General features: G+C 37.5%; 2 protein-coding genes across 6 annotated transcripts in view; one reads left to right on the top strand and one right to left on the bottom strand.

The window, feature by feature from the left end:
- Positions 1–11871, bottom strand: part of CENPK (centromere protein K) — a 44183-nt gene extending 32312 nt beyond the window's left edge. The window contains exons 1-2 of one of the 5 annotated variants that reach the window (XM_007486392.3): positions 11770–11871; positions 886–1024 (exon numbers count right to left, since the gene is read on the bottom strand). In XM_007486392.3, coding sequence (XP_007486454.1) covers positions 886–1002 — 117 coding nt within the window. In that variant the 5' untranslated portion in view covers positions 1003–1024; positions 11770–11871. Of the gene's footprint in view, positions 1–885; positions 1040–8414; positions 8533–11512 lie in introns of those variants that run through there. The other 4 variants (XM_016431320.2, XM_007486391.3, XM_016431318.2 and 1 more) reach the window with 4 other exon arrangements.
- A 21-nt stretch (positions 11872–11892) lies between these two features.
- PPWD1 (peptidylprolyl isomerase domain and WD repeat containing 1) overlaps positions 11893–24746 on the top strand; it is a 36466-nt gene continuing 23612 nt past the window's right edge. The window contains exons 1-4 of the mRNA XM_001381394.4: positions 11893–12146; positions 18514–18616; positions 20266–20366; positions 20476–20596. Of these exons, the coding sequence (XP_001381431.1) occupies positions 11957–12146; positions 18514–18616; positions 20266–20366; positions 20476–20596 (515 nt within the window). The 5' untranslated portion in view covers positions 11893–11956. The remainder of the gene's footprint in view (positions 12147–18513; positions 18617–20265; positions 20367–20475; positions 20597–24746) is intronic.

Raw genomic sequence — 24746 nt, 5'->3', positions numbered from 1 at the left:
ATTCTCTAAAGCAATTAACATGAAATTTTATGATCTGCTTCTTTCAACATATGATAATAATAGCTATCATTTAAAGGCACTTTAAGGTTTGCAAAGTTTTCTCATTTGATCATCACAACAATTCTGGGAGGTGGGTACTATTATTATCCCTATTTTATAGATGAGGAAACGCAGAAGCTGAGTTGAGTAAACTTAAGTGACTTGCCCCAGTGTCACATATCTAGGAAGTGTCTAAGGTAAAAACTGAACTTAAGTGTTCCCGACTCAAAGTTTAAAGTTCCATTTACTGTGCCTAAGGTATATAAGATATGAAATACAACATATATAAGGAATTATTTTATTTAAAATAGAAATATAGAAAGTACCAGCTTTAACAAAATATTGTGTTCCTAGAAATTATATCATAAAATAGATAACTATAAAATGGACTATTCCTTTCCCTCCTCAGAGTTAGATAAGGTGTCAAATGAGCAAAGTGGCAAAACATGTAAAATGGAAAAGAAAAAGTAGTTGTCTGTGCTTTCTTGCAGTCATGATAAACTTTTTTTCCAGAGCCATAAAAGACACATTATCCCTATGTAGTAATAAAACAAACAAAAAACTATTGGAAATACTCTAGAAAAGACACAAAGATTTATGATGGAGAAATAATTTTGCCTTTTTAAGAAGATATTAATTGTTCTATTACCTTTGAACTGATACTAGAAAGAATGCGTTGAAAATATGTACACCTGACATTTGTAAAAAAGTGCTCATCCTAAATACTAAGGAAACTACTGAGGACATTGAAATTTATTCTTTCAGGTTTCCCCCACCCTCATCCAGTTATTAATTTGTTAATAATATATTAATTTTGGTATATCTAGATTATCTCTTGGTACTTACTTTTTCCATCTGTTTCCACAATTCTTCACATTCTTCAATAAGTTTATCTTTCCTATCCACAATATATTCTTTATTCTCAATATCATCTGGAGTTAGATTTTGCCGATTTACTGCCATACCTCTGTGTTAGTCTCTTTACCTATTGACAAATAAACTGGTCAGAAATGGCATGAAATTAATAATACTATTTGTAGACTTTTTTCCAACATAATTCTACCTTACTCAACATTTATCAATAGTCTACTCTTATGCCCCTAGATTGTTATCCTTCCCCCAAAACTCCCTTCTTCCAAATTTTCCTATTACTCTCTGAGGTACCACCATCCTCCCTATTACTAGGGCCCAAAATTAGTGTCATCCTCAGCTTCTCATTCTCATTCCTCCCATTTATCTAATTTGTTGCCAAATTATGTCATTTCTGTCTTCACAGCATATCTCTTATATATGCCCTTCTCTCAATGACAAGGCACAATTCTAAGTCAAACCCTCATCATCTATCTCTTGGACAACTGCAATTGGTCTCCCAGACTTTTCTTTCCCTACTCCATCCAACTGCCAAGGTGATATTCTAAAGCACAGATCTAAAGTGTCCACCTACCTTACTCACTGAGTTCTGGTGGCTCCCTTATACCTCCAGGAACATATTAATAATCTTCCCTCTTCCTTAAACATAATCCCTCTCTGCACTTTCTACAATCTAGGGACACTGACCTACTGGCAGTTGAACCTGAAAGCAATTTCCTCTCTCTGGGCTCTTGCTCCAGCCATCTTCTATGCCTGAATTGCTTTGCTTTCTTATCTCTACCTCCTAGTTTCCTGGCTTCCCAAATTATACCTTCTGCACTAGGTTCTCCACTTTGCCTTCTACTTACCTACTTAGTTAAATGTTGTTTTATTGTTAGAATTGTGACTGTGAAAATGTGACCATGAAAATGTGGGTTTCAAGACTTTGAATCGCCAAAACTGTAAAGATAATTTTAGTGTCTTGAATTAAATAAAAAATAAGTGGTTGCCATGGGAAAAATTCCCAAATATGAAATACCCAAGTATTTTGGGTTCTATGGAGATTTTAATTATACAAATGAAGGAATTAAGGAAAGGGAGAGAGACAGAGTAAGAGGAAATAGTAGGAAAAGGCTAGGGCCTAGGCCTTTCTCTTTAAGAGAGAAACTAAGTCAGTCTTTAATCACTCACCACAAGATTTTGCTCCAAGCAAAACTCCAGTGTTCAGAGAGACCCTCCAATTCAGCTTTCAGAGCTGAACTACCTCCAGAGGCCTCAAGCTCCTTCCTTTTAAAGAAAAATTTCTCTTGTGTCACTTCCCCTAAATTTTCACATCTACCAATCACAGTAGATGCTTTTCCTAGGACTGCCCATTCTTAGTTTTCACCACTCTTTAGTTCTCATCTTTTCTGGGTAGATTATATCTTCTGAGTACTTCACACCTCTTTGCTAAGCTTGGCCTTTGTAAGTTGCTTGACCTTTTAGTGATTAATTTGACCTTCATAGGTACTTAGCACCCTTTTGTATTAGATCTAAAAATAGACCTAGCTTAAGGGCTTTTGCCTCACTATAAATATGAGTTAAGTACCTTTTCATTGTTCAGTAAGGAGTTTTACAACTTTATCTTCCCCTAAAGTATACCTAAGTATGGGTGGAATAATGTTAGAGTTCCCAATACATTCCTGACCAAGTACCTTCATTGTTTAAAATGGGGAATAGCCTTAACCAAATGTTCCAAGGTAGAGTTCCAAGGTAGAGAATTTTTAAGATTCACAATCCCCCCCAATGATTATTGGGAGACTAGTCTCACCATTGATCATTTAACATAATCATCTTGTAGTCCTAAATGCACTTCAAACTACAGATTCATACAATATTCAATTTTCTAAGAGGAAATTACAGTAGTGAGGGAGGAATAGAAAAGAAAGCAAAACCAATGTTTTGCTAGGCGCATTGACAGAAAGCCAAATTAGGGGCAGTCCCCTTGGCATAAATTTGTACATTTACAATAAATGTTCAATCAAACTTCAGTTCAATCAACCACACCCATTGTTCATTCTTAATCTTCTTGATGTAGTGTGGATTTTCCAGCATCTTCCTGCAACAGTTTATTCTCTGGATTTAGGAGTTATCAAGCTTCTTCCTTGAAGATCTTTTCTCGAACAAAATCAAAAATTAAATTAATTTAAATTAAAATACAATCCCCCCCTGAAGTGGGTGTTAAAAAAAAAAAAAAACATCCAGTTCAGCTCAGGATGCAATGGTATGAGTCAATTATCAAAAGAATTGAAAAACAACCAAAAACATAAGGAAAAAAAATTTCAAAATAGGCCCTTGTATAGGTCCAATTTAAAGTAATTTCTATCCCACAAGTCTGTAGGACAGAATGCAGTAATATTTCACTTACCCATTTGCAGCCAAGACTATAGGAAGTTGCCATACTATAAGAAAAGGAAACTAGAACTTTATTTTGATAGGGAAGTGTCATTCCCTCGTCTGATTTTTTACATTCTCAGGGATATAGGGAGCCAGCATACTAGTCAAATTTTATACTTGTATGAGTATTTCACAAGGAGTGTTGGAAGTCCTATGACTTAACATATGTCAAGCATCGCAACCTCGAGTCTCACACTAATTTCAACTCCTTCCATATTGGCGTAGAAGGTCATCAATCCCACAAGGATTGGTTTCATTTTGACTTGTGTGCTCTTTTTGGCACTTTTCAGGTTAAGTCTGTGCTCCTTGTTTTTTATCCCATTTTCTGGAATCATACATAAACATTAATCACAGTTCCATTACATTTTATCAATAAATGACAGGTTCCCATAGTTTAAGCAGCTTTGGGGTATGCATTGATATTATAGCAAGTATATGTATATAAATATATATGTGTATATATATATATTAAACTTATATTACAGCAGAAAAAATTAATATTATATGTACCTTTAGTACAATAAATGAGAAAAAAGGAAAAAATCAAATATTCTAATCAAAAATAAAAGGAAAGCAATAAAAAAAATAAGGAAAAAATCAGGAATTCAATGTGTTCTTGAAAAAACAGTATCCACTTGTCTATGGATTATTATCTCCAATGCATATGATAGGGTACAGTCAATCAGTCTCAACAGAAGATGCTTTCTTCACATGTGAGCAATGAATCCAAGAGTCCTTCTCTCCAACCTTATAGATGTTGGAGTAGTTAACAATATTTGGAATGATCCTTCCCACGAAGGCTGAGTTGCTCCAGTACGCTTGAAATTCTTAATATACTCTTTATCTCCTGGGTTCAGGTCATGAAAAGTCTAGTGGTCCAGCTTGTACTGCAGCTCCGGATTCATGAAGTTCACGAAACTTGTGCTGTAATTCCTGTATATAGGAAGCAATAGTAGTATCTCCCCCTAATAGTGATGTATATGCAGGGAAAAAAGGTTTAGCTTGTATAGGCGGATGTCCAAAAAGCATCTCAAACGGTGAGATGTGTAGGTCTCCTCTAGGCCTGCTTCTAAGATAAAATAGGGCCAGAGGGAGAATTTCAGGCCATTTTAAATATGTCTCAGTGCATAATTTTCCAATCATATTTTTAAGTTCTTTGTTCATTCTTTCCTACTATTTGGAGGGGAGACAAAACTGAAAAAAGTTAATTAATATCAACAAAATCAATAAAGTCTAAGAAGAACCATCTTCATTATATTCGGGATGTTCCTTGGGCACCCCCCTGAAGAGCACCCCCATGAGGGGCATTAGCATCTTGAGTATTTTTTGGACGAGCACCATTTCTTATATATTGTTGTTGGGTATTATCATTTTCTTCATTTGGAGCATTGTCATTATCTTCCCAATTCCTACTTCTATAATTTTTGTTTAATAATATAATTTTTGGGGTGTATGGGGTGCTCAGGGAGGAATAGTATCTCTGGTATGGAGGGCTTGTCGTGCCCTCCTAGGGCAGCTCTCCAACCTCTGACCCTCACCTGACACTCAGCTCTTCACTTGTAGCTCCTAGTAGCTGCTAGCATGTGGCAGTGGCCACACCCCGGGCAACGGCTTCAACAGGCTGGCCAAACCTTGTGAGGGTAGCCATCGGGTTGTAGACCCCTGGTGAACTAAGGCTTTGCTCACCCAGCATGTGAAGACTGCTTTGGCCGAACAGACAGAAGAAACCAATAAGAAGGTTCAACGGCTGAGAGGGCAACGCAGCAAAGCACTGTGGAGTGCTTAGGGCGTGTTGGAGCACAAAAGACAACACAGCCATCCAATGCAGCTGAGGAAGTCTCCAGGTGTAACGATTTTTCATGCCAATGGACCCAGGCTTTCAAGGCCGAGAGAGTGGTACTGTCTCTGTGCATGGACTTTTCCACTTAAATCTCCTTCACACGCAAGTGTTTTTGTGCACACTCATCTACATCCCAGATGAAAGCGCACAAAGACAATCGTCATCCTCGGTTACCGAGAGACTACTACTAAACTAACTAATTTTGGTTTCTAAAGTTCTTATTTCTATAGTCATAGTTGTTTCTATAGTCATTACTATAATTTTTTTTTAACATTGTTTTATTTGGTCATTTCCAAACATTATTCATTGGAAACAAAGATCAATTTCTTTTCCTCCCCCCCCTTCCATAGCCGACGTGCAATTTCACTGAGTATCACATGTGTTCTTGATTCAAACCCATTTCCATGTTGTTGGTATCTGCATTAGAGTGTTCATTTCATATCCCTTTCACCCCTGCAGTAAAGTAGTTGCTTTTCATTGGTGTTTTTACTCCCACAGTTTATCCTCTGCTTGTGGATAGTGTTTTTTAGATCCCTGCAGATTGTTCAGGGACACTGCACTGACACCAATGGAGAAGTCCATCTCCTTCAATTGTACCACAGTGTGTCAGTCTCTGTGTACAATGTTTTCCTGGTTCTGCTCCTTTCGCTCTGCATCACTTCCTGGAGGTTGTTCCAGTCTCTATGGAATTCCTCCACTTTATTATTCCTTTTAGCACAATAGTATTCCATCACCAACATATACCACAATTTGTTCAGCCATTCTCCAATTGAAGGGCATCCCCTCATTTTCCAATTTTTGAAAAAAAAAAAAGAGCGCAGCTATGAATATTCTTGTACAAGTCTTTTTCCTTATTATTTCTTTGGGGTACAAACCCAGCAGTGCTATGGCTGGATCAAAGGGCAGACAGTCTTTTATCGCCCTTTGGGCATAGTTCCAAATTGCCCTCCAGAATGATTGAATCAATTCACAACTCCACCAGCAATGAATTAATGTCCCTACTTTGCCACATCCCCTCCAGCATTCATTACTTTCCTCATTCCTATAATTTCAAAAATTTCAAAAATTCTGGTTTCTATGATTATTATCATCATTTCTATAGTTATTATTTCTAAAGTTGTTATTAAAGTGCATATTCCTTCGGATACTCTTGAGAAAAGTTCTACATTTTGTGTCCCTTCTTCTCACAGAAGTGGCAGGTTACTGATTTATCTGTGGATTCCTGCAAAGGGGCTATGGTTTCTCCCTTATTTTTCAATTGTCTCTTTAACATCTCAATTTCTTTCTTTAAGTCTTCCACTAATGTATTGTGTTCCTCAGGTCTTTTTACATGACCCTTATAAACATAGGTTGCTACTCTCCTCAATTCTTCGAGGTCCACAGAGTTCCAATTAGGACAGCTAGTTTTAAAGTAGTCTTTTACCACTGAACAACAATTCTCAACGAATTGCCTACGTATTTGCCTAATGTTCCTTTCTCTGGATAAATCAAGGTCCACATATGTATTTCCTATGTCAATAAGTCTGTCCATAAACTGGGAGGGGGGTCTCCTCAATTTCTTGTCGGGTTCTTTCAAATTTTGACCATTTTTCAGGTCTATCCAAGCAAGTTCTCATGGCTGTCAATAATGCTTCTCTGGCCTGGTTTAGTTTGGTGTGATCTAGTTCAACATTGGGGTTCCAATGTGGACCTTCAGTTGGCCAATAATGTCCTTTTCTACCTCGCTTCTGATTAGCCAGTGAGATGATATTGTTTTTTTCTCTTTTTGTTAAAAATGTTTCTAAAAAACTCTCAACATCCATCCAAGTGGGGTCAAAAGTTCTGAATACATTCTCTAATTTTTTTATAATTAATATTGGTTCTTCCTCAAATGATGGAAGATCTTCCTTAAATTTATTTAAATCTTCAGGGCTAAAAGGTGTATAATGTCTTACAGATACCAAGTTCCCATCTTTATTAAAAGTGGGTATTTCCCTTAAAGGAAATAACCTATCTGAATTATTTGGTACTCCTGTTTCTGTTTCTAGCCTTCTTGCTCCATTCTCAATGGGGTAGGTATGAAAAAGAGAAGAGTTGGGCACACTGAGGAAGAGGGTTTGTTGTTGTCCCATAGTGCCAGAAAGATCAGAGGTAGGAAGGATATGGGAATTGAATTGGGCAGGGTGGAAAGGAGGGGAAAAGGAAGAAGTGTTAGTAACTGGGGGGATAGATACAGAGGTGTTAGGGTTGGAGGAATGAGTAGGGTGTGAACTTAGGGTGGAGGCATTAGGATGGTCAGTATGGGTGGGGTTAGAACTTAGAGTAGAGGGTGTGGGATTGGAAGCATGGGCAGGGGGAGCAGTGGGTTGGTTAGGAGGGTTAGTATCCAGAGCAGGATGGGACAGAGATTCTGATAATGTTCTTAACTCTTTTTTAATGCTTCTCATAAAAGTTACGATCCCCCATGACTTTCCTCTATAAGCTCCTGCTGAGTATTTAGTTCTGCATTTTGTTGAATATTAGAGGGAGCAATTGGTTGGTTTGACTGAGAAATGAGTTCTTCAAAGAGATCCAATATTACAACTACAACAATCAAAAACTCAAGGGAAAGTAGTATGTCGATTAGATTTTGCCATAAATTCCATGGGATGAACCCTTTCAGAGAGACAAGGAATTCTGTATTTACAAGATTGGTCATGGAGCTGATGAGCCAGTTGTTAAGTAAGTTGCAGAACAATGTTTGTACTAAAAAAAAAACCAACAAAGTATTTACTGAAAAGCCAGTTGTTAACTAAGTTCTGAACTAGCTGTAATTCCATATTTCTAAAGTAAACATGTGGGAAGCAGGACAAGGCCAAAAGCTTTTCCCAGGTTTCCCTTAATCCTAATTTAAGCAGTTGTTCCCTAAAGGAAAGGATATTTAGAAACAGCTCTCCTAGCCAGGACCTTAGTGCCCTGTTGCTAACATTTAAAACAGCTGTATTCTATTTAATTTAAGGAGAAATCAAAATGTTTTAACTGACCCACTGTTGCAGCTGTGTTTTGAAGCAGAGTTAGCTGGCTTCAAGAATGACAGCAAGCAAAGAGAGAAAGGAAAGAGATTTCACAGAAATTTTTGAGGGTTTTCATCACAACCTACGTGGTCTGCCATAAACTGTCCATTCTTAATTCACATCTTTTTTTATCACTTTCTCTGAGTAGACTAAAACTTCATTAAAGGGCCTAGGCTCTCTTTAAAAGAGAAAACTAAGTCAGTCTTTTATCCACTCACCACAAGATTTTGTCCCAAGCAAAACTCTAGTGTTCAGAGGCCCAGCTACTCCAACTAGTCCAAGATCCAACTCCTTCAGAGAGCCTCCTCTGACTCCTGACCTCCAATTCAGCTTCCAAAGCTGAACTATCTCCAGAAGCCTCAAGCTCCTTCCTTTTAAAGAAAATTTTCTCTTTTGTCACCTCCCCTAAATTTTCACATCTACCAATCACAGTAGATGCTCTTCCTAGGACTGCCCATTCTTAGTTTTCACCACTCTTTAGTTCTCACCTTCTCTGGGTAGATTATATCTTCTGAATACTTCACACCTCTTGCTAAGCTTGCCCTTTGTAAGTTACCTGACCTTTTAGTGATTAATTTGACCTTCATAGGTACTTAGCACCCTTTTATATTAGATCAAAAAATAGACCTAGCTTAAGGGCTTTTGCCTCACTATAAGTATGGGTTAAGTACTTTTTCATTGTTCAGTAAGGAGTTTACAACTTTATCTTTCCCTAAAATATGCCTAAGTATGGGTGGAATAATGTTAGAGTTCCCAATACATTCCTGACCAAGTACCTTCATTGTTTAAAATGGGGAATAGCCTTAACTAAATGTTCCAAGGTAGAATCTGAGAATTTTTAAGATTCACAGAATATGTTGAGAGCAAAAACTGCATTTGCCTTTCTTTGTACCCCTAGCACACAGTGTTTAATGAATAACTATTGACTGACTGACTGTGTGTGTGTGTGTGTGTGTGTGTGTGTGTGTGTGTGTGTGTGTGTGAGACAGCAACAGAGAAGCTAATTGGCTACTATTAACTTCATATGAATGGAAAAAATGCATCTTTATCTTCCCGTTCAGTCTGGTTGGCAGGCCATTCATACCCAAATTGGTGCTTGCCCTTCCTCTGACTGAACATTATTAAAAGAACACAGCAAACCCAAATAAACATATAGAAATTGATACTTCATTTACTTCAAATAGCAGGTGGATAAATATGCAAAGAATGACTTGAGTAATGGATGGATATACAAGTGAGTCAAAAAAGAGGCAGTAAAGAAGTCAGTGAAGAAATCATGTGGTGCTATATTATTATCTGACAATTTAGTTTAACTTCTCTTCAACTATCAGGCTGGGTTTTTTTTTTTTAATTTTCTTAAAAATTTTTTATTTTTTTAAAACCCTTACCTTCCATCTTAAGAGTCAATACTGTGTATTGGCAGGCAGAAGGGCTAGGCAATGGGGGTCAAGTGACTTGCCCAGGATCACACAGCTGGAAAGTGTCTGAGGCCAGATTTGAAGCTAGGACCTCCCGTCTCTAGCCCTGGCTCTCAATCCACTGAGCTACCCAGCTGCCCCCTTTTTTGTTTTTTTAAACCCTTACTTTCTGTGTTAGAATTGATACTGGGTATCAGCTCAAAAGCAGTAATGAGGCGGCAAGTGTTTGTAAGTATGACCAGAGTTACACAGCTAGGAAGTGTCTCAGGCCACATTTGAACCCAGGCCTCCAGCCACCAGGCCTGGCACTCTATCCACTGAGTCAATTAGCTGCCCTTCTTTTAAGGGCCAATAGAAGAGATTTCTAAGGTAAATTTGGAAGGACTTTATGAATAATAGAAAATAATAAGAATGTGTCAAAGCTGACACTAAAGTTTCAAGTCTAAGTGTGTAGAGAAACTGCTTATCAAAGACCAGAAGGGCTTTAGAAGCTGACTGTCTTGGTAAAAAACTAAAATGGTCACATGCCACTTGCCTCCGGAGCTATATGGGGTTATTAATCAATTGACATTTATTAAGCACCTTCTGGCCTTCAAGATGCTTACTGCCCAATGGGGAGAGGAATAACAACATGCAAATAAATATAATTAAAGCAGGCTATAAACAGAATAGGTTATAGATGGGAGATGACTGAAGCACTTTCAATAATGATTCTCTCATATACAAGGCATTTTAAAAACATTACTAGTACTGGTTTCACAATCATTGATTATGGTGCGATATAAAAATTGCTGAATTTGTCAGAGAACTTAGGTTTTAAAAATATCAGCTCTGCTAAAGGCCTCTTTTAAAATTTATATTTACTTATCCAATCAGAAAGTCTCTGCTGACCTGCAGTGTGCATCTCCAACTAACTATTGTACATCTTGATCTGGTAACAGGTCCAAAACTGAATTCTACTTCTTCCCAAAACGCTTCTCCCTTCCAAACTTTTCTATTGACTTTAGAAAACACTACCATCCTCCCAGTCACCCAAGGTCAAAATGTAGATCTCAATTCTGGATTTTTCACTTTTCTGACCCTCCATATTGAATCTGTTTTAAAGGACCCCTAATTTTACCTTCATCATCTTTCTTATGCATGCCTTTTTCTTTTCTGACACTGCCACTCACCCTGGTACAGGCTCTCATCACTTCATGCTCAAGGTCTATTGTAATAGCCTGCAGGTGGGTCTGCCTTACCTCAAGTCTTTCCCCACTCCAGTCAATCTTCTCCATGTCAAAGTGACCTTCAGAAGGTGCAGATCTGAACATCTCGCTCACCCCCATAAACTACAGTGATTCTTTCTCACTTTGAGATCAAACCTGAAACCTTCTCCTTTCTCCCCTTGGCATTCAAAGCCTTTCATAAACTACCGCCCTCTCCCCATCTTTCCTGTCTCCTTACACCTGTGATCCTAGTTGTTCCTTCAACAAAACCTCAAGCCCCCAATTCCAGAAGTTTCTCTGGCTTCTTTCAAATCCCACCTTCTAGAGAATGCTTTTCCCAACCCTCTTTAATTCTGGCGCCTTCTCTTTGATTTCCTAATTATCCTGCCTAGTGCCCTATTGTATGGCGCCTCCCAGTTACAATGCAAGGTCCTAAAACAGCAAGGTCGTCTTTTGCCTCTTATTGCATACACTGATCTTGGCATATAGCGCTTCGTATTTCTTGACTAACTGATCCCCCACGATCTAGGATCCCCTCAACCACGCTGGGGGCAAGAAGCTACAGTTACTAGTAGTGCCATCTTATTGACTAGAACGAGGTCGAGAAGAGTAAATACTGCCTTAGGGTCTTGGTTCAGGATTCGAACCCAGATTTTCCTGACCCCAAACCACCGCTCTGGCCAGACCAACCTCAAAATTTAGTAGCCGTACATCCGCTCTAGGGCTCCGGCACGGGAAGGGCTGGGCTTGGCCTCCAGGTGACGAGGTCTGGGTAAGGGGCAGCAAAGACGCCACATCCCAGGCCCGGGCTGAGCCAAGAAGGTGACGTGGGGAGAGGAGAGACGAGGGGCGCTCCTTCTTTGCCCCTTCCCAGATCGAGTCCCCATTGGTCAAGACAATCTCTTCTACAAAACCCTCCTCCTCCCACCCTCTCAATCATTTCGTACCTGCGGAACGCACTCCAGGACCGGTCTTCAGGTCACGAACGCGCGCTGCTCTGTGATTGGCCGCGATCAGTTCCTCGCCGGCCAATCACAACTGAGAAGGAGTTCATGTGGCGTCATCAGACTACGCGAACATGGTCCAGGAAAGGAGGGCCGGCCTGGTCGCTGGCCCGATGACGTATCTTGCACGATGGCGTCGGATGGAGGTAGTAGAGGTTCGGAGCAGAAGAAGAAAAAGCGTAGGGAGTTGGAAGAGGTCGCGGCTGGGGGAGAAGAGCCGCCTCTAGTAGTGGCTGTGGCTCAAGAAAGGGAAGAAGAGGATGAAGAGCGGTGGGTTGGGCCTCTGCCTGTGGAGGCGGTCCAGGCTAAGAAGCGCAAAGGTACCAGCCCCCGGCCGGGGGATCTAGGGAAGCCCCCTGGATCATGGGAAGCCCCCTGGGGTCTACCCTCGGAGGGAGCGGGGAGTCGGAAGGATCCTCCCGTCGAGTCCCCTTTTTGTTCTCTCTGACAGGATCGTCGGAGCTAGGTTGCACTGCAGACCACAGGAAGCGCCTTTTAAAAGAGTCTAGGGTCACGTCCATTAAATGCTCCGAATTAAAATACTTCTAAGTACAAAAGCATTTTCAAAACAGATGCTATGAATAAGGGGGGGGGGGGTGGCGTTAGGTATAAAAAAACATACGATACCACGCTAAAAAGTTGCACCTGTGGAAATAACCTGTAGCTTTAAAGTACACCTAGAAAATTGCCACAAATGACATTTTTGAGAAATTTCCCTGAATTTACATAGCAATAATCAGCATTACTGCAACAGCCTCCTCGCTAAAGTTTTTGTTACTCAGGCTTCCTTCACCACAAAACCGATCTACCTTCTTTATGTAACACTTTATCGCATATCTACCCCCCTCAAAAAAGAAAAAAAAAACCTTCCCTGATTCTCTTTTGCCCACCACATAATGTCCTGGACTCCAATTGATCTTCAAAGCTTTCTATAATTGTGTGCTCTGGGGTAAGATATTCAGCCTCTCGGGGCCATATATGCCTCATCTTAAGCATTGAACTAGATGATCTCTAATATACCCTCCAGCTTCTGTAGCATCACCAGACCTAGCTAACTCGGGCTTAGAAGAAGAGCACCAGCTTAGGAGACAAGAAGACCTAGATTTATATTCTGGCAAAGTTCTAGCCCACCCAAGTCTTAACATTCTATTTTGTCCTTGTGGTACTTATAATTACTATATCATATTCAGCTCAAGCTAATTTCGTCTCGGTTTTTCTCTAAAATGTATAATTTGTTTTGTGATTCCAATTTCATTATCAACTTTTTGAGGACAAAATGATTTTTAACACTTTCCTGACCCCAAACCTTTCTCTTTTATTTCCCATTTTACCTAGTAGTGTTGGACTCAGAATAGATAGGTATTATAATATTTGTTCATTGGTATCAGTCTGGTTGCTTTTGGGGTCAATCTGATTGCTTTTCCTTCAAAGAAGTAAAAATCTTTGAGATGATTTAGCAACAAAGATGAGATATACTAAATATGTTTCTTCTGACTGTAAAGATTTTATTGTTTCATTATCAGGCACACAAGTTATCTTTAATTTGGTGACAGCAAAATAGCCTGAAAAGTATTGAAAACGGTCTAGTAGTTTTTAGTTGGGTCTTTTCGATTTAGTATAGCTCTGTGCATTTCCAAAATTACTTTCTCAGAAATCTTTGTAGAATATTGCAGAGAAGATAGTTGTCACCTGCTAGATGAAAGGTTTTCAGACTCACTGATGTATTTTTTCCAAAAGTAGTAAATGAAAAGAAATTTTGAGTAACTCAGGGAGTGATTCGTTTAGTTAAGTGTTTCTTGTTTTTTTTTTCCCCCTCACCTATTCAAATGAGAAAATGCTAGTGGAGTACAAGAAAGAAACCAGGGAAGTCTTCTTCATAACTGTTCCAGGTGATTTCCAGGGTTTGGGGTGATATAGATAGTCAAGTGCTTCTTATTTTATGCTATTGCATGTATTCCAGAGATTGTAAAGGACTATAAAACCTTTGAAAGGGACTTTCCATAGAATCAGTCTCCGAGGAAACAACCTCTACAAATGCAAGAAAAACTTGGAAGCTAGACCCTGGTGTTTGTGAGATATTATGGAGGAGGTAAGAATTTGAGCTGGGTCGTGATGAGAGGATAGCTTTTGGATAGATAGCTGTTAACAGGGAGGACTTTCTAGGCTAGGAGAACAGCATGGGTAAAGCTATTAAGGGAAAAATAAATATGATGTGTTGTAGCAGTTGAAAGAGGCAATGTAATAAAAAGTAAATGTTCTCATTTTCTATAAATGGTGGTTAATAATAACTAGCATTTATATAGCACTTTAAGACTTGCAAAGTACTTTCTTCATGTTAATTCATTTGATCCTTACAACAACCCTATGCCGTAGGTTCTGTAATTTTCCCTTTTTTTATTGATGATGAAACGGAAACACAGAAAGGTTAAATGAGCCAGACTAATGATTTTGATTTCCCTTTCCTGCTCTTATTCAATCTTATCAGAGGTATACAGCTATATGAAGCTTCTTACAGTATTTTTGAATAAGGATATTAAATGTTAAAAGCAGCAAATTGACCTGGTAGTCACGTGCCTGATAAATTTAAGCAGAGACGTTGGTCAGAAGGTTATTTCAGTAATCCAAATAGACTTTTATTAAAGTGAGGGCAGAGATATAGAAAGGAAAGAATTGATGTGAGAGATTTTGAAAGAGAAATTGAAAAGATAATGACTGGAAGGAGACGATTCATAGGATGAGAAAAGTTGACGTAGCCTGGGACAAAGATGACACCATTAGTAGAAATAGGCAAATTGGGAAGAGGAACTTATTTGTGGACAACATGATTCCAACCTTGCATATATTGAATTTAAAATGATATTAGGATCTGCTAATCGAAAGAGTTAATGGAGGGAAATGGTGTATAGTGGGAAGCACTGGAGGTAGAGAACCCAAACCTTGACCTTGCAAGCCTAGTGGTGAAACCTCAGACATCTGATGGCTACATTCTAGAATTTTGATTGTGGGGAAGAAAGAAAGCCAGTGTCTAAGAAAGTATTGAGAAGTGGTAGCTAGGTAGCTCAGTGGATAGAGTGCTAAGGCCTGAAGTCTGAAGATTCTGGGATCAAATGTGGCCTCAGATAGTTCCTAGCTATGTGACTCTGGGCAAGTCACATAACCTCATTTGCCTAGCCCTTACTGCTTTTCTGCTTTGGAACCAATACTTGTATCAATTCTAAAACAGAAAGTAAGGTTATTAAAAAAAAGAAAGGGGGGAAAAAAGGATTGAGGAGATGCTGTGGCCTAAAATCCTAAGGGGGAAGACAATCCTAAAGGAATTAAAAAACTCCTCCAAAATGGATTTCTAATGTTACAGAGACTATCTTCATAATCATAGGCAAGTCATTTAGTGTCTCTGGATTTCAGTTTCTTCATCTGTAAATTGATGTGATTGGTCTATTTTTTTTTTTATCATTTGCCTTCTCTAGTTCCAGGTTCTGACGTGATTCTTCTTTCACTCAGCCATTCAGGAACTTCTATTTATCAAACTCTCTTTTTTCACCTGCCCAAACCATTCAAGTGCCAAATCTTCTCTCAGCCACCATCAGCCTCCATGCATTCTTCCCTAGTCATTTTCATTACCACCACCATAACCTAGACCCTTATTTCTACCTGAACTGTTGCAGTAACCCTTCCCATAATCTCACTGCTCTCCCTTTAATTCATTCAATAAATAAGGCCTTGATTATTTTTTTAAACACAAAGCTTATAACTATGTAACAGCTCAAAATTAGTGATTTCCCATTGCTTACTCAATAAAGTTCAGTAGCATGGCATTTAAGGTCCTCCAAAATTCTAGAAACAACTTGACTTCTTGTTTTCTTCCTTCTTTATAAAATCTGTGTTCGAACCAAATTGTACTATCCACTTGTCCCCAAACATCCCAGTATTTTCTGCTTCTGGCCCTTTGCTTATGCTGACTTGTAGACCTTTAATTATGCTATTTGTTGGAATCCTACTTAGCCTAGATTCATATAAGTAAGAATTGGAAAGCATCATAGAGATCTTATAAGATCAAATGCTACCTCTCAGATTGCTTGCATGCTGCATTCTTTTGTAGCATATTTTACCATTTGCTTTAGTCTGTTTTTTTCTACATATCTGTGAAATCTAATAAAATGGAATTTAAGAAGGGTTGTTGTAAATCCTAAACTTGGGTTAAAAACTCAATTGCACAAATACAACATGAGAGAGTTATGCACACATAGCAGTGAATGTGAAAAAGCCCTCGGGATTTGAGGCACCTGTGTGAGGTGAGCCAAAAAAAGATAACATAAGATGGGTCTAATGTCAGAAAATGATAGTCCAATTGTATTTTGCCTTGTTCACACCATATAGAGAAAGACTTGTGTTCAGTTCTAGTCGCTTTTTTTTTTAGCACATTGATGTCTTCTTATACAGAGGAGGAAAGGTCAAGTGGTACTGGGGATGTTTGGCCTAAAAAAAAAGAGAGAAGATAAGACCTGGAGGAATATGAGAGCTATCCAAGTTGTAGTAGAAGAGAGATAGAAAATAATAGTAGTAACAAGTTGGCATTTATATGTGCCAGAAAGTATGCTAAGAGCTTTCCAAGTATGATCTCATTTATTCTCACATCAGCTCTGGTTCATTTTAAAGGTGCAGACACCAAAATATTGGTCCTTAGGGGATTTCGTATTTTGTCAGAAATACATCTGTAAATCCATCCAAGGTCAGACAAGCTCCTTTGGAAAGAAGAATCTGTGGGACTCATTATGAGTACCTTCAGAAGAGGGAACCAAAATCACCAGAATAGAAACAAGCTGGCCTTACCTCATTCTAGTTATCAGGTTAACATCACTGTTTGCTTGTGACATTGTTTATAGGCCTAGTAGAAAGTAATCTTTAACTGTAGAGACTGCTTAATTTTATAGTTGTATCCCCAGGACCTACCACAATGACAGGTGCTTAATGTTTGTCCAGTTCATTTGAATCAAAGCAGTGGCAATAACAAAGAGAAGCTGATACATAGATAGGAAGGTTTCTCTCCCCTTTGAATTTTTGCTATTGTCTAACAACTGAGGAATGGTCATAGATAACTCTTCTTTCTTACTTGGAAAGTAGTAGTAATTGGGACAGCATTATCAGAAAGATTTTGTATTGTAATTTTTTTACAATTAATTATAATGTTCTCAGAGTTTTAACAGGCAAGTTTATTCTGAAGAACTTTTATTGCCACATTTACCAGACTCTTAAACATTTTAGCAGCATTTAGAAACCACATTAATCTTTCATGATATCAAGGTAAAAACAATAACCAAAATTTTATATAGTGCTTTATCTTTACAACAACCTGGGAAGGTAGATAGTATTATTTTCCCCATTTTTCAGATGAGGAAATGGAATCAAGCAGAAGTTTAGTGATTTGCCTAGGGTCACATAGCTACAAAGTATCTGAGTTGTGACAAGGAAATCACTTTAAAAGACTGATATATATTAATTAAGGTCGCCAAGGAATTCAGCTATGTAATTCCTAAATGAAAACTCAGTCAACCTTTTATAGAGTTTAATTACAAACAGGAGGAAGAAAGGAATTAGAGAGAGAGAGAGAGAGAGAGAGAGAGAGAGAGGGAGAGAGAAAGGGGAGAGAAGGGAATAGGGCTTAAATACCCCTTCTGTTTAGGCTGGGCCAAAAGGCCCAAGCCCTTAGATAGCTGGGGCAAAGAAAGGAGATCAGTCCCCATTACTCACGTGACCAAAATGGAGAAACAGTCTCAGAGGCCCCCACCTTCAGCTTCCTTCAGAGCAAGCTTCTCAGAGCCAAAACTCTCCAACCCCCTTAGTCCTCAGACCCCTCTATCTTTAAGGAAACCATCCAAGTTCCTTCCCCTTAGTTCTCACATCTACCAATCACTGTCCATCATTTTCCCTGTGCCAATGGTGGCTCTAGCTTAACCCAGGACCGCCCAGAGGTCTGTGGCTTTGCACATGTCTGTTGAAGGTCATATTCTCAAATAATTAAATCTTGATCTTTTGCTACAGCCCTTCCTAAATCCTGTTACCCTGAGTAGGGTGGAGATTGGAATAATTAAATTTTGATCTATGCTGCAGCCCTTCCTAAATCCTGTTAGGACTGAGTAGGGTGAAAATTTTATTTTCCAAGACCTGGTTCTGTCATTCCAAGTATCTCTATTGTATCAATTCTAAAATCAATCATGACTCAAAGAAATTCCTGTTCTGTGCTTAAGCATAGGTCAAAGCCCTTTCCATTGTTCAGCAAAAGGTTTCTGTCCTAAAGTAATCTTAAGAAGGGAGGAGGAGGAACCTCCCATGCCAATGGGGTTCACATTCCAATAGACTAACACTAAGAAATTTTCCAAGTATGAAATTTCCCAGTGGTGAAATTTCCAACATTTATAAGTCTAAGAAATTTTAAGGTTTACAGAGTCTGGATTTGAACCCAGTTCTTCCTGACTCCAGGTCCAGCAATCTGACTACATACCATTTAACAAAGTAAAACTACTTGATGATAGCCTTGATTAGTTTCACTACATCAGAGTTGAGAAAAATTAAAGCAAAGGGAGGGAAAAAAGGCATTGCTTCAAATTTAAAATTCCACAAAAGAAACAATTTTTAATTTAAATTTAATTTAACAACATTTAAATATTGCTTTTGTTCTATTTTTTCCAGTTCTTGAATTTGAACGAGTATACCTTGAAAATCTTCCCAGTGCTTCCATGTATGAACGCAGTTACATGCATAGAGATGTTATTACGCATGTCGTTTGCACCAAGTAAGACATTTTGAGAATTTTTTTCTTGCTCACATAAGAGAATTATTGGAAATGTTAACTCCAGTAGTAATTAGTGATAAATCACATGAGTATTTTCTTAAACACTTTGTAAAATAATTGTATATGAGACTACTGCCCCGCCCATTAATTTATAAATCTAAGGAAAACTTTTCTTTGGAATGTACATCCTTTTAAGTATGCTAATAGCTAAAGAATATTGAAACCACCAAGATAACCACAATAACACACTTCTTACCTACTACATTATTTTCTCCTCTAGTAGTAAAAATGTTATGTGCAAATGCAGCATATTGCTGAAGTTTATAACGTTTTCCTCTGGGTTTATTCCTTATCGTCAAGGACATCTACAAGATCCTTTGAATATTTTCAGTAACTTTAACTCCCTTAAATGGGACCAAAAGCAGACTCATTTTGAAAAAGATGTTTATTTTCCTAATTATATGTAATGGCGATTTTCAACATGTTTTCTGAAATTTTAAGATTGTCTCCTTCCTTCCCTTCCCTTCCCCATCCTGGAGAGGAAAAGCAATTTTATTTGCATTATACATCTATTATCATTCAAAACATACTTCCATTGTTTTGTTGTAAGAGAATACTCACATAAAACCAAAACCTCAAAATAAAAACATAAATAAAATGTGAAAAATAGTATGCTCTCATCTGCATTCCAACTCCAACAGTTCTTTCTCTGGAGGTAGATAGCTTTCTTTGTCATAAGCTCTTCAGAATTGTCCTGGATCATTGGATTCTTAGATTCATTTTTTTTTGCTGAATTCTTTCTGTTCTCTGTGGAGTTTTTGCCCTCCAGATAAAATATATATCTTTTTAGTTTCAGTTAAACTTTTTTTTAAAACCTTTCCCTTTCATCTTAGAATCAATACAGTGTATTGGTTCTAAGGCACAAGAGTGGTAAGGACTAGGCAATGAGGGTTAAATGACTTGCCCAGGTCACACAACTAGAATGTGGCTGAGGTCAGATTTGAACCTAGGTCTTCCCTCTCTAGGCCTGACTCTCAATCCACTCACTGAGTCACCCCACTGCCCCCCTCAGTTAAACTTTTACAAGGACTTCCATACTGAATCCAACCTACCTCACTAGTTTTAAGTTCTAGACAAATTGAAATACATAGTGTCTCCTGTCCTCTATGCCCTCTTTTAAGCTCCTGTGCCCACTGTTAAATGCCTTGTCTTCCAGTAGTTTATTATATATATTTATCTCCAAAACATTAGCTCAGTGACGTGCACATAGGCATTTCAATATTTGTTGAATTGTATTTATTGACACTTTAATGGTGGTAATATCCTTCTAGCTCCCATCACATTTTTCCTGTGTTTTTTTGTTTTTAGAATATGGCCTATTAAAGTTGTACCCAAGTATTAACAGTGTTAAGGGACTCTAGGGATTAGTGAAAATTAGCATGTTTTGTTTTGAAGCTGTTGGAGGGAACACTAACTACTATGAATTCATCAAATATTTGGCATATTTATAAGACCAGTGGGATTGGCATTTGTTCTATGCATCTGGATAGGAAGAATGGAATGAATATATTAATGAATTGTTGATCCCTTATGCAATTGCTTATTTCAATATATTTTAGCAGTTAACTTTTTATGTTTTATGTATACAGGACTGATTTTATTATTACTGCTAGTCATGATGGACATGTCAAATTCTGGAAGAAAATAGAAGAAGGAATTGAATTTGTTAAACATTTTCGGAGTCATCTGGGTAAACCATTTTCCCTTTATTGATATATTTTTATCATTCTATCATTTCCTTAGATTGCATTATTTTACATTTCTCTTAAATCCTTTTAAAATTTTATTTGTTGAATTAGGAATCATTGAGAGTATTGCAGTCAGCTCTGAAGGAGCATTATTCTGTTCTGTGGGTGATGACAAAGCAATGAAGGTATTTGATGTGGTGAACTTTGACATGATCAACATGCTAAAACTTGGGTGAGTCTTGTTTAATTTTTTTCTCTTTCTAAAAAAAACTATGAAATAAATTTTGTAAATATATTTTATTAGCTCAACTCTTATTCTATCCTTTTAAAATTATTTTAAAATGAAAGTTACTGACATGATCTTCTGTGATGAACATCTGCTATTTTTAAAAAGCCACACTTACTTGGCTACATGTTATAGTGAATTCTTTACTATATCAAGTCATATTTAGTTTATTTCCTTTATAACATTTTGTTTATTGGTCTCAGTAAACCCTTAACCAAACTTATAGGTCCTGATGCTGCTCAGGTACTCAAATAGATCTGTGATCTCATTGATTTTGGGAGTTCCCTCCAGTAATGCAGACTACAGTCCATCTTCTCCAACTCCTATCCATACCCTTCTATAAATTCGTCACAAGGGGTCTGCCCAACAGACTGGAGTCCTTCCTTGATTTCACTGGCATCAAAAGGAGATCAGTGGAGCTTTCTGGCTCTTTACCTGTAATCCCAGTTACAATTAGCCTATCTTCACTTTCTATCATCTATTTCCTATATGAGGTCCATTACTTCTTCTTTGAAATTACTTAATAATCCATTCACACCATGGGCTTCTCCAGTCCTCTGTGAAATTAATTTCTAATTCTTAGGAGACAGATGTATTTCCTATCTCACTGCAATAATAAAACATTGCCAGAAAGTTGTTGTTCTTTCTTAAAATAGGCCTTTGTTTTCCTGGGAAACTTGGAACCATCTTCTGTGAAGACTGGCTTTATTCATCTTCTTGGGCAGCATGACCACTTCTTGATCACTAAGCAAGGATTTTACATTTGTGGTACTATTAGCAAGAAGGGTTTATAGATGATCTAAAAATTTTGTGATTCTTAACACCCACTGTCCCTTTTCCATTCCTCTGTACTCATCATTGCAGAAGTGAAAGGGGGGCTTCACAGGACTGAAGGCTATTTCACATATTTCTTTGTTTTTTGAGTTTATTCAACCAAAATGTTCATTATTAAATAGCCACTCTACCAATAATTTATCTTTCTGAACTTAGCAGGGCTGGTTCTCAGACCAGTAAGCTGCCAAGGTAATACTTAGGTATTTTTTAGAACTGTGGAACTTTCCAGAGCTTATGCTTTGAGAATCCAGGTTTACTTGTTTGAGTCATTGGAATAGGACTTTGTGAAGGGTTCTGGTTATACAAAAAGAAAAACCAAATAGTTCTTGCCCTGAAAGAGCGTATATTCTATGGAGGAATACAACATAATCCTCACATGAGTAAATTCAAGGAAGACTAGCAGTGGAGTTTAGGGAGAAGATAGAGGAAAAAAAATACCTAACCTGAATCTTGAAAGGAAATAAGAATTCCAAAGGTGGAGTTAAGGATGGGAGCATATTCTAGGCATAAGAGATTATCTTGCATAGAGGTAGAAGATAGAATGTCCAGGTCAAGGAACAGATAATTTGACCAGAATATGGAATGCTTGAAGGAGAACAATAGAAAATAAGGCTGCAAAAGTTGGTTGGAAGAAGAATTATGAACTTCCTTAAAGGTCAAGGTGCAAATTTTATAATTCTCAGGGAGTACAAGGCAATAAGGACCAGGAAAGTATTTGAGGGCAGCGATACGGTCAGATTTGTGCCTCAGGAAGATTATTTGAATAGTTGTATGGAGGATGGATTGGAGAAAGAGAAACTGGAAGAAAAATTAGTAGGAGCTAATGTGGACCTAAAGTAGGATCATGGCAATGTGAGTGGAAATAAAGTGGTAGATGTAAAAGCTGGGAAAGTTGAATTAGCAGGGCTTGACAAGTAGCTAGATGTGAGGTGAACAGGGAAGACTTTGGACTAACTTTGTTAGCAACCTGGATAATTAGGAAGATAGTGATATCATAAAAAAAAATGAGGAACTTTGGAGGAGAGACCAGTTTGTGAGATTAGGAGTTCAGTTTGAACATGCTGAGTTTTCGGGCCAGTGAATATCTATTAGGGGGATATTTCCATCAAGCAGTAGGAGATGTGGGACTTAAGTATGGGATAGAGATTGAAGGGGAAGGAAGGTGGCCATAGAGATTTAGAAGTTAGTTGATTAAAGATATCAATAAAAATAGAGACCGCTAAAGGGAAAAACATAAGGAAACAAGAAGAGGGGCTACTTCAGAACCTATGGGGATGCCCATGTTTTGAGCTAGAGGCAAGATGGAGGATGTGTCAGCAAGGGAAACAAAAGGAACAATTACACAGTATAGATAATTCTGATGATTGATTTGTCAATGAAAAGGAGGACAAATATAGATTGTTAATTTGGAAGGAATGGCAGAGTCAGAGGTAAAATATTGGAGACCTCTTGGAGAGAAACTGATGGGAAAACTGAAAAGCAATCAGGGAGAAACATCATATGCTTAAAATATATGCCTGACCCAAATATGAAAAGTCACACTATAAAAAAATGTCAAAGATAATGAAATCAGATACCTTTTACACCTGTGGCTAAGGAAAACTTTATTATACAAAGAATAGGAATGATCATAAAAGATAAAACAGGTAATTTTTGATTACATGAAATTAAAAGGTATATCAGTAATACTGATATCAAAATAGTAGTAAAAATGATTTGGTGAATTGACTCAAACTGCTCTGGAAAGCAGTTTGGAATTATACAAATAAAATGACTAGAAAGCCCATATTCTTTGACCCAGAGATTCCACTACCAGGTGTATATACATCAATGAAATCAATGACAAAGAAAGCCCTATGTATAACAAAATATTCACTGTAGCACTTCTTGAAGTGACAAAGAACTAGAAACAAAGTAGAAGCCCATCAATTGAGGAGTGATTAAACAATTTTGGGTTCAAGCTTGTGAAATAATATTATTGTGCTATAAATAATAGTGAATACTGAGAATCTCGAGACTTGTATGAACTAAATAAGAAACAAGAAAACAATATATACAACGATAATTACAATGCCTTATAAATGGAAAACACAACAACAAAACAGTGAAATTGAATGCTGTGAAATAACGATCAAGACCTAAAGAGTTATGTATGAGAAGGCCCATTGCCTGCTTTTTTGAGGAGATGAGGGATTATGAGTGTAGAATATAATTTGCAATATCAGGCTTCTTTGATGTGTTGCTTAATTTTTCTGTCCTCTTCCCCCCCCCCTTTCCTTATTCTTTGTGATAGAGTATTGTTCTCTTGGAATGGGAAGAAGAATACATTTGGAAAAGTAGGATATAAAAACAAAATAGCAGTAAAAATGTCTTAAAAATGTCTTTAAAAAAAGAACTGCACACTCTCTTGTGAACAATTATTCCAAAGCACTAAACCATAAATATTAAGAGAAGTGCAAATCAAAATCAGTTAGCAAGTAACTGCTAAACACCAGTTCAAAGAAAGAAAAAATATTTTGTCTCTGTCCTCATTACTTCTTTGTTTAAGTAAGTTTGTGTTGAGATCTCTAGTTTTTTTACATCACCATAATTTCCCCTGGTTTCTCTCATCTTCCATGTCTAAGAGATTCTTCTCACAAAAAATAGGATTTTTCAAAGCTACACATGCAAGATTAAAAAAAACAGCACAATAGGTATCAAAAAAGTCTGTGGGTGTAATATGCAGTAGGGTAAGGTGGCTATTCATTATAGAAGTTTAATAATGTTATTGGTTTGTTGTTTATAGTTCCTTTCAGTAGAGTGGAGTTTGTTTACTCCTTTTTATGTTGGGAATGTTTCTTTTATTTATTTGACAATACAATTATAATCTTTTAGTTTTTTTTTTAATTGATAGTAAATTTTTTCTCTAGCCTCTCATTTTTGTTTGCATATTTTGTTTTTTAAATATGTTTAATGTAAGGAACATATTATAAAGTTTTGTTTTTTTAGTTGTCACTCTTGTTTTATTGGATGGTTTAATCCATTCCTATTTAAAGTTATGAAATTTAGGTTCATATTTTCCTCCATTTTTCTCTAATATTTGTTGTGTTTTTCCCCCCTTTTCTTCTGTGAACACAGTACTTTCCAGTTATTTTAAATCTATTTGAAAGTGACCCTATTCATTCTCAGTTACTTCATCTCACTGTCAAATCATTCCCTGGTTGTCCCTCTTTCTCCTAGTTTTGGAATGTTGCTTAACTGTTTCTTCCTTTTAGCAAGGTAT

Source organism: Monodelphis domestica, chromosome 3 (genome assembly GCF_027887165.1).
Source record: "Monodelphis domestica isolate mMonDom1 chromosome 3, mMonDom1.pri, whole genome shotgun sequence".
In the NCBI taxonomy this organism is placed as follows: Eukaryota; Metazoa; Chordata; class Mammalia; order Didelphimorphia; family Didelphidae; genus Monodelphis; species Monodelphis domestica.
The sequence above is the reverse complement of the archived record's forward strand: the minus strand, read 5'-3'. Positions and strand labels throughout refer to the sequence as shown.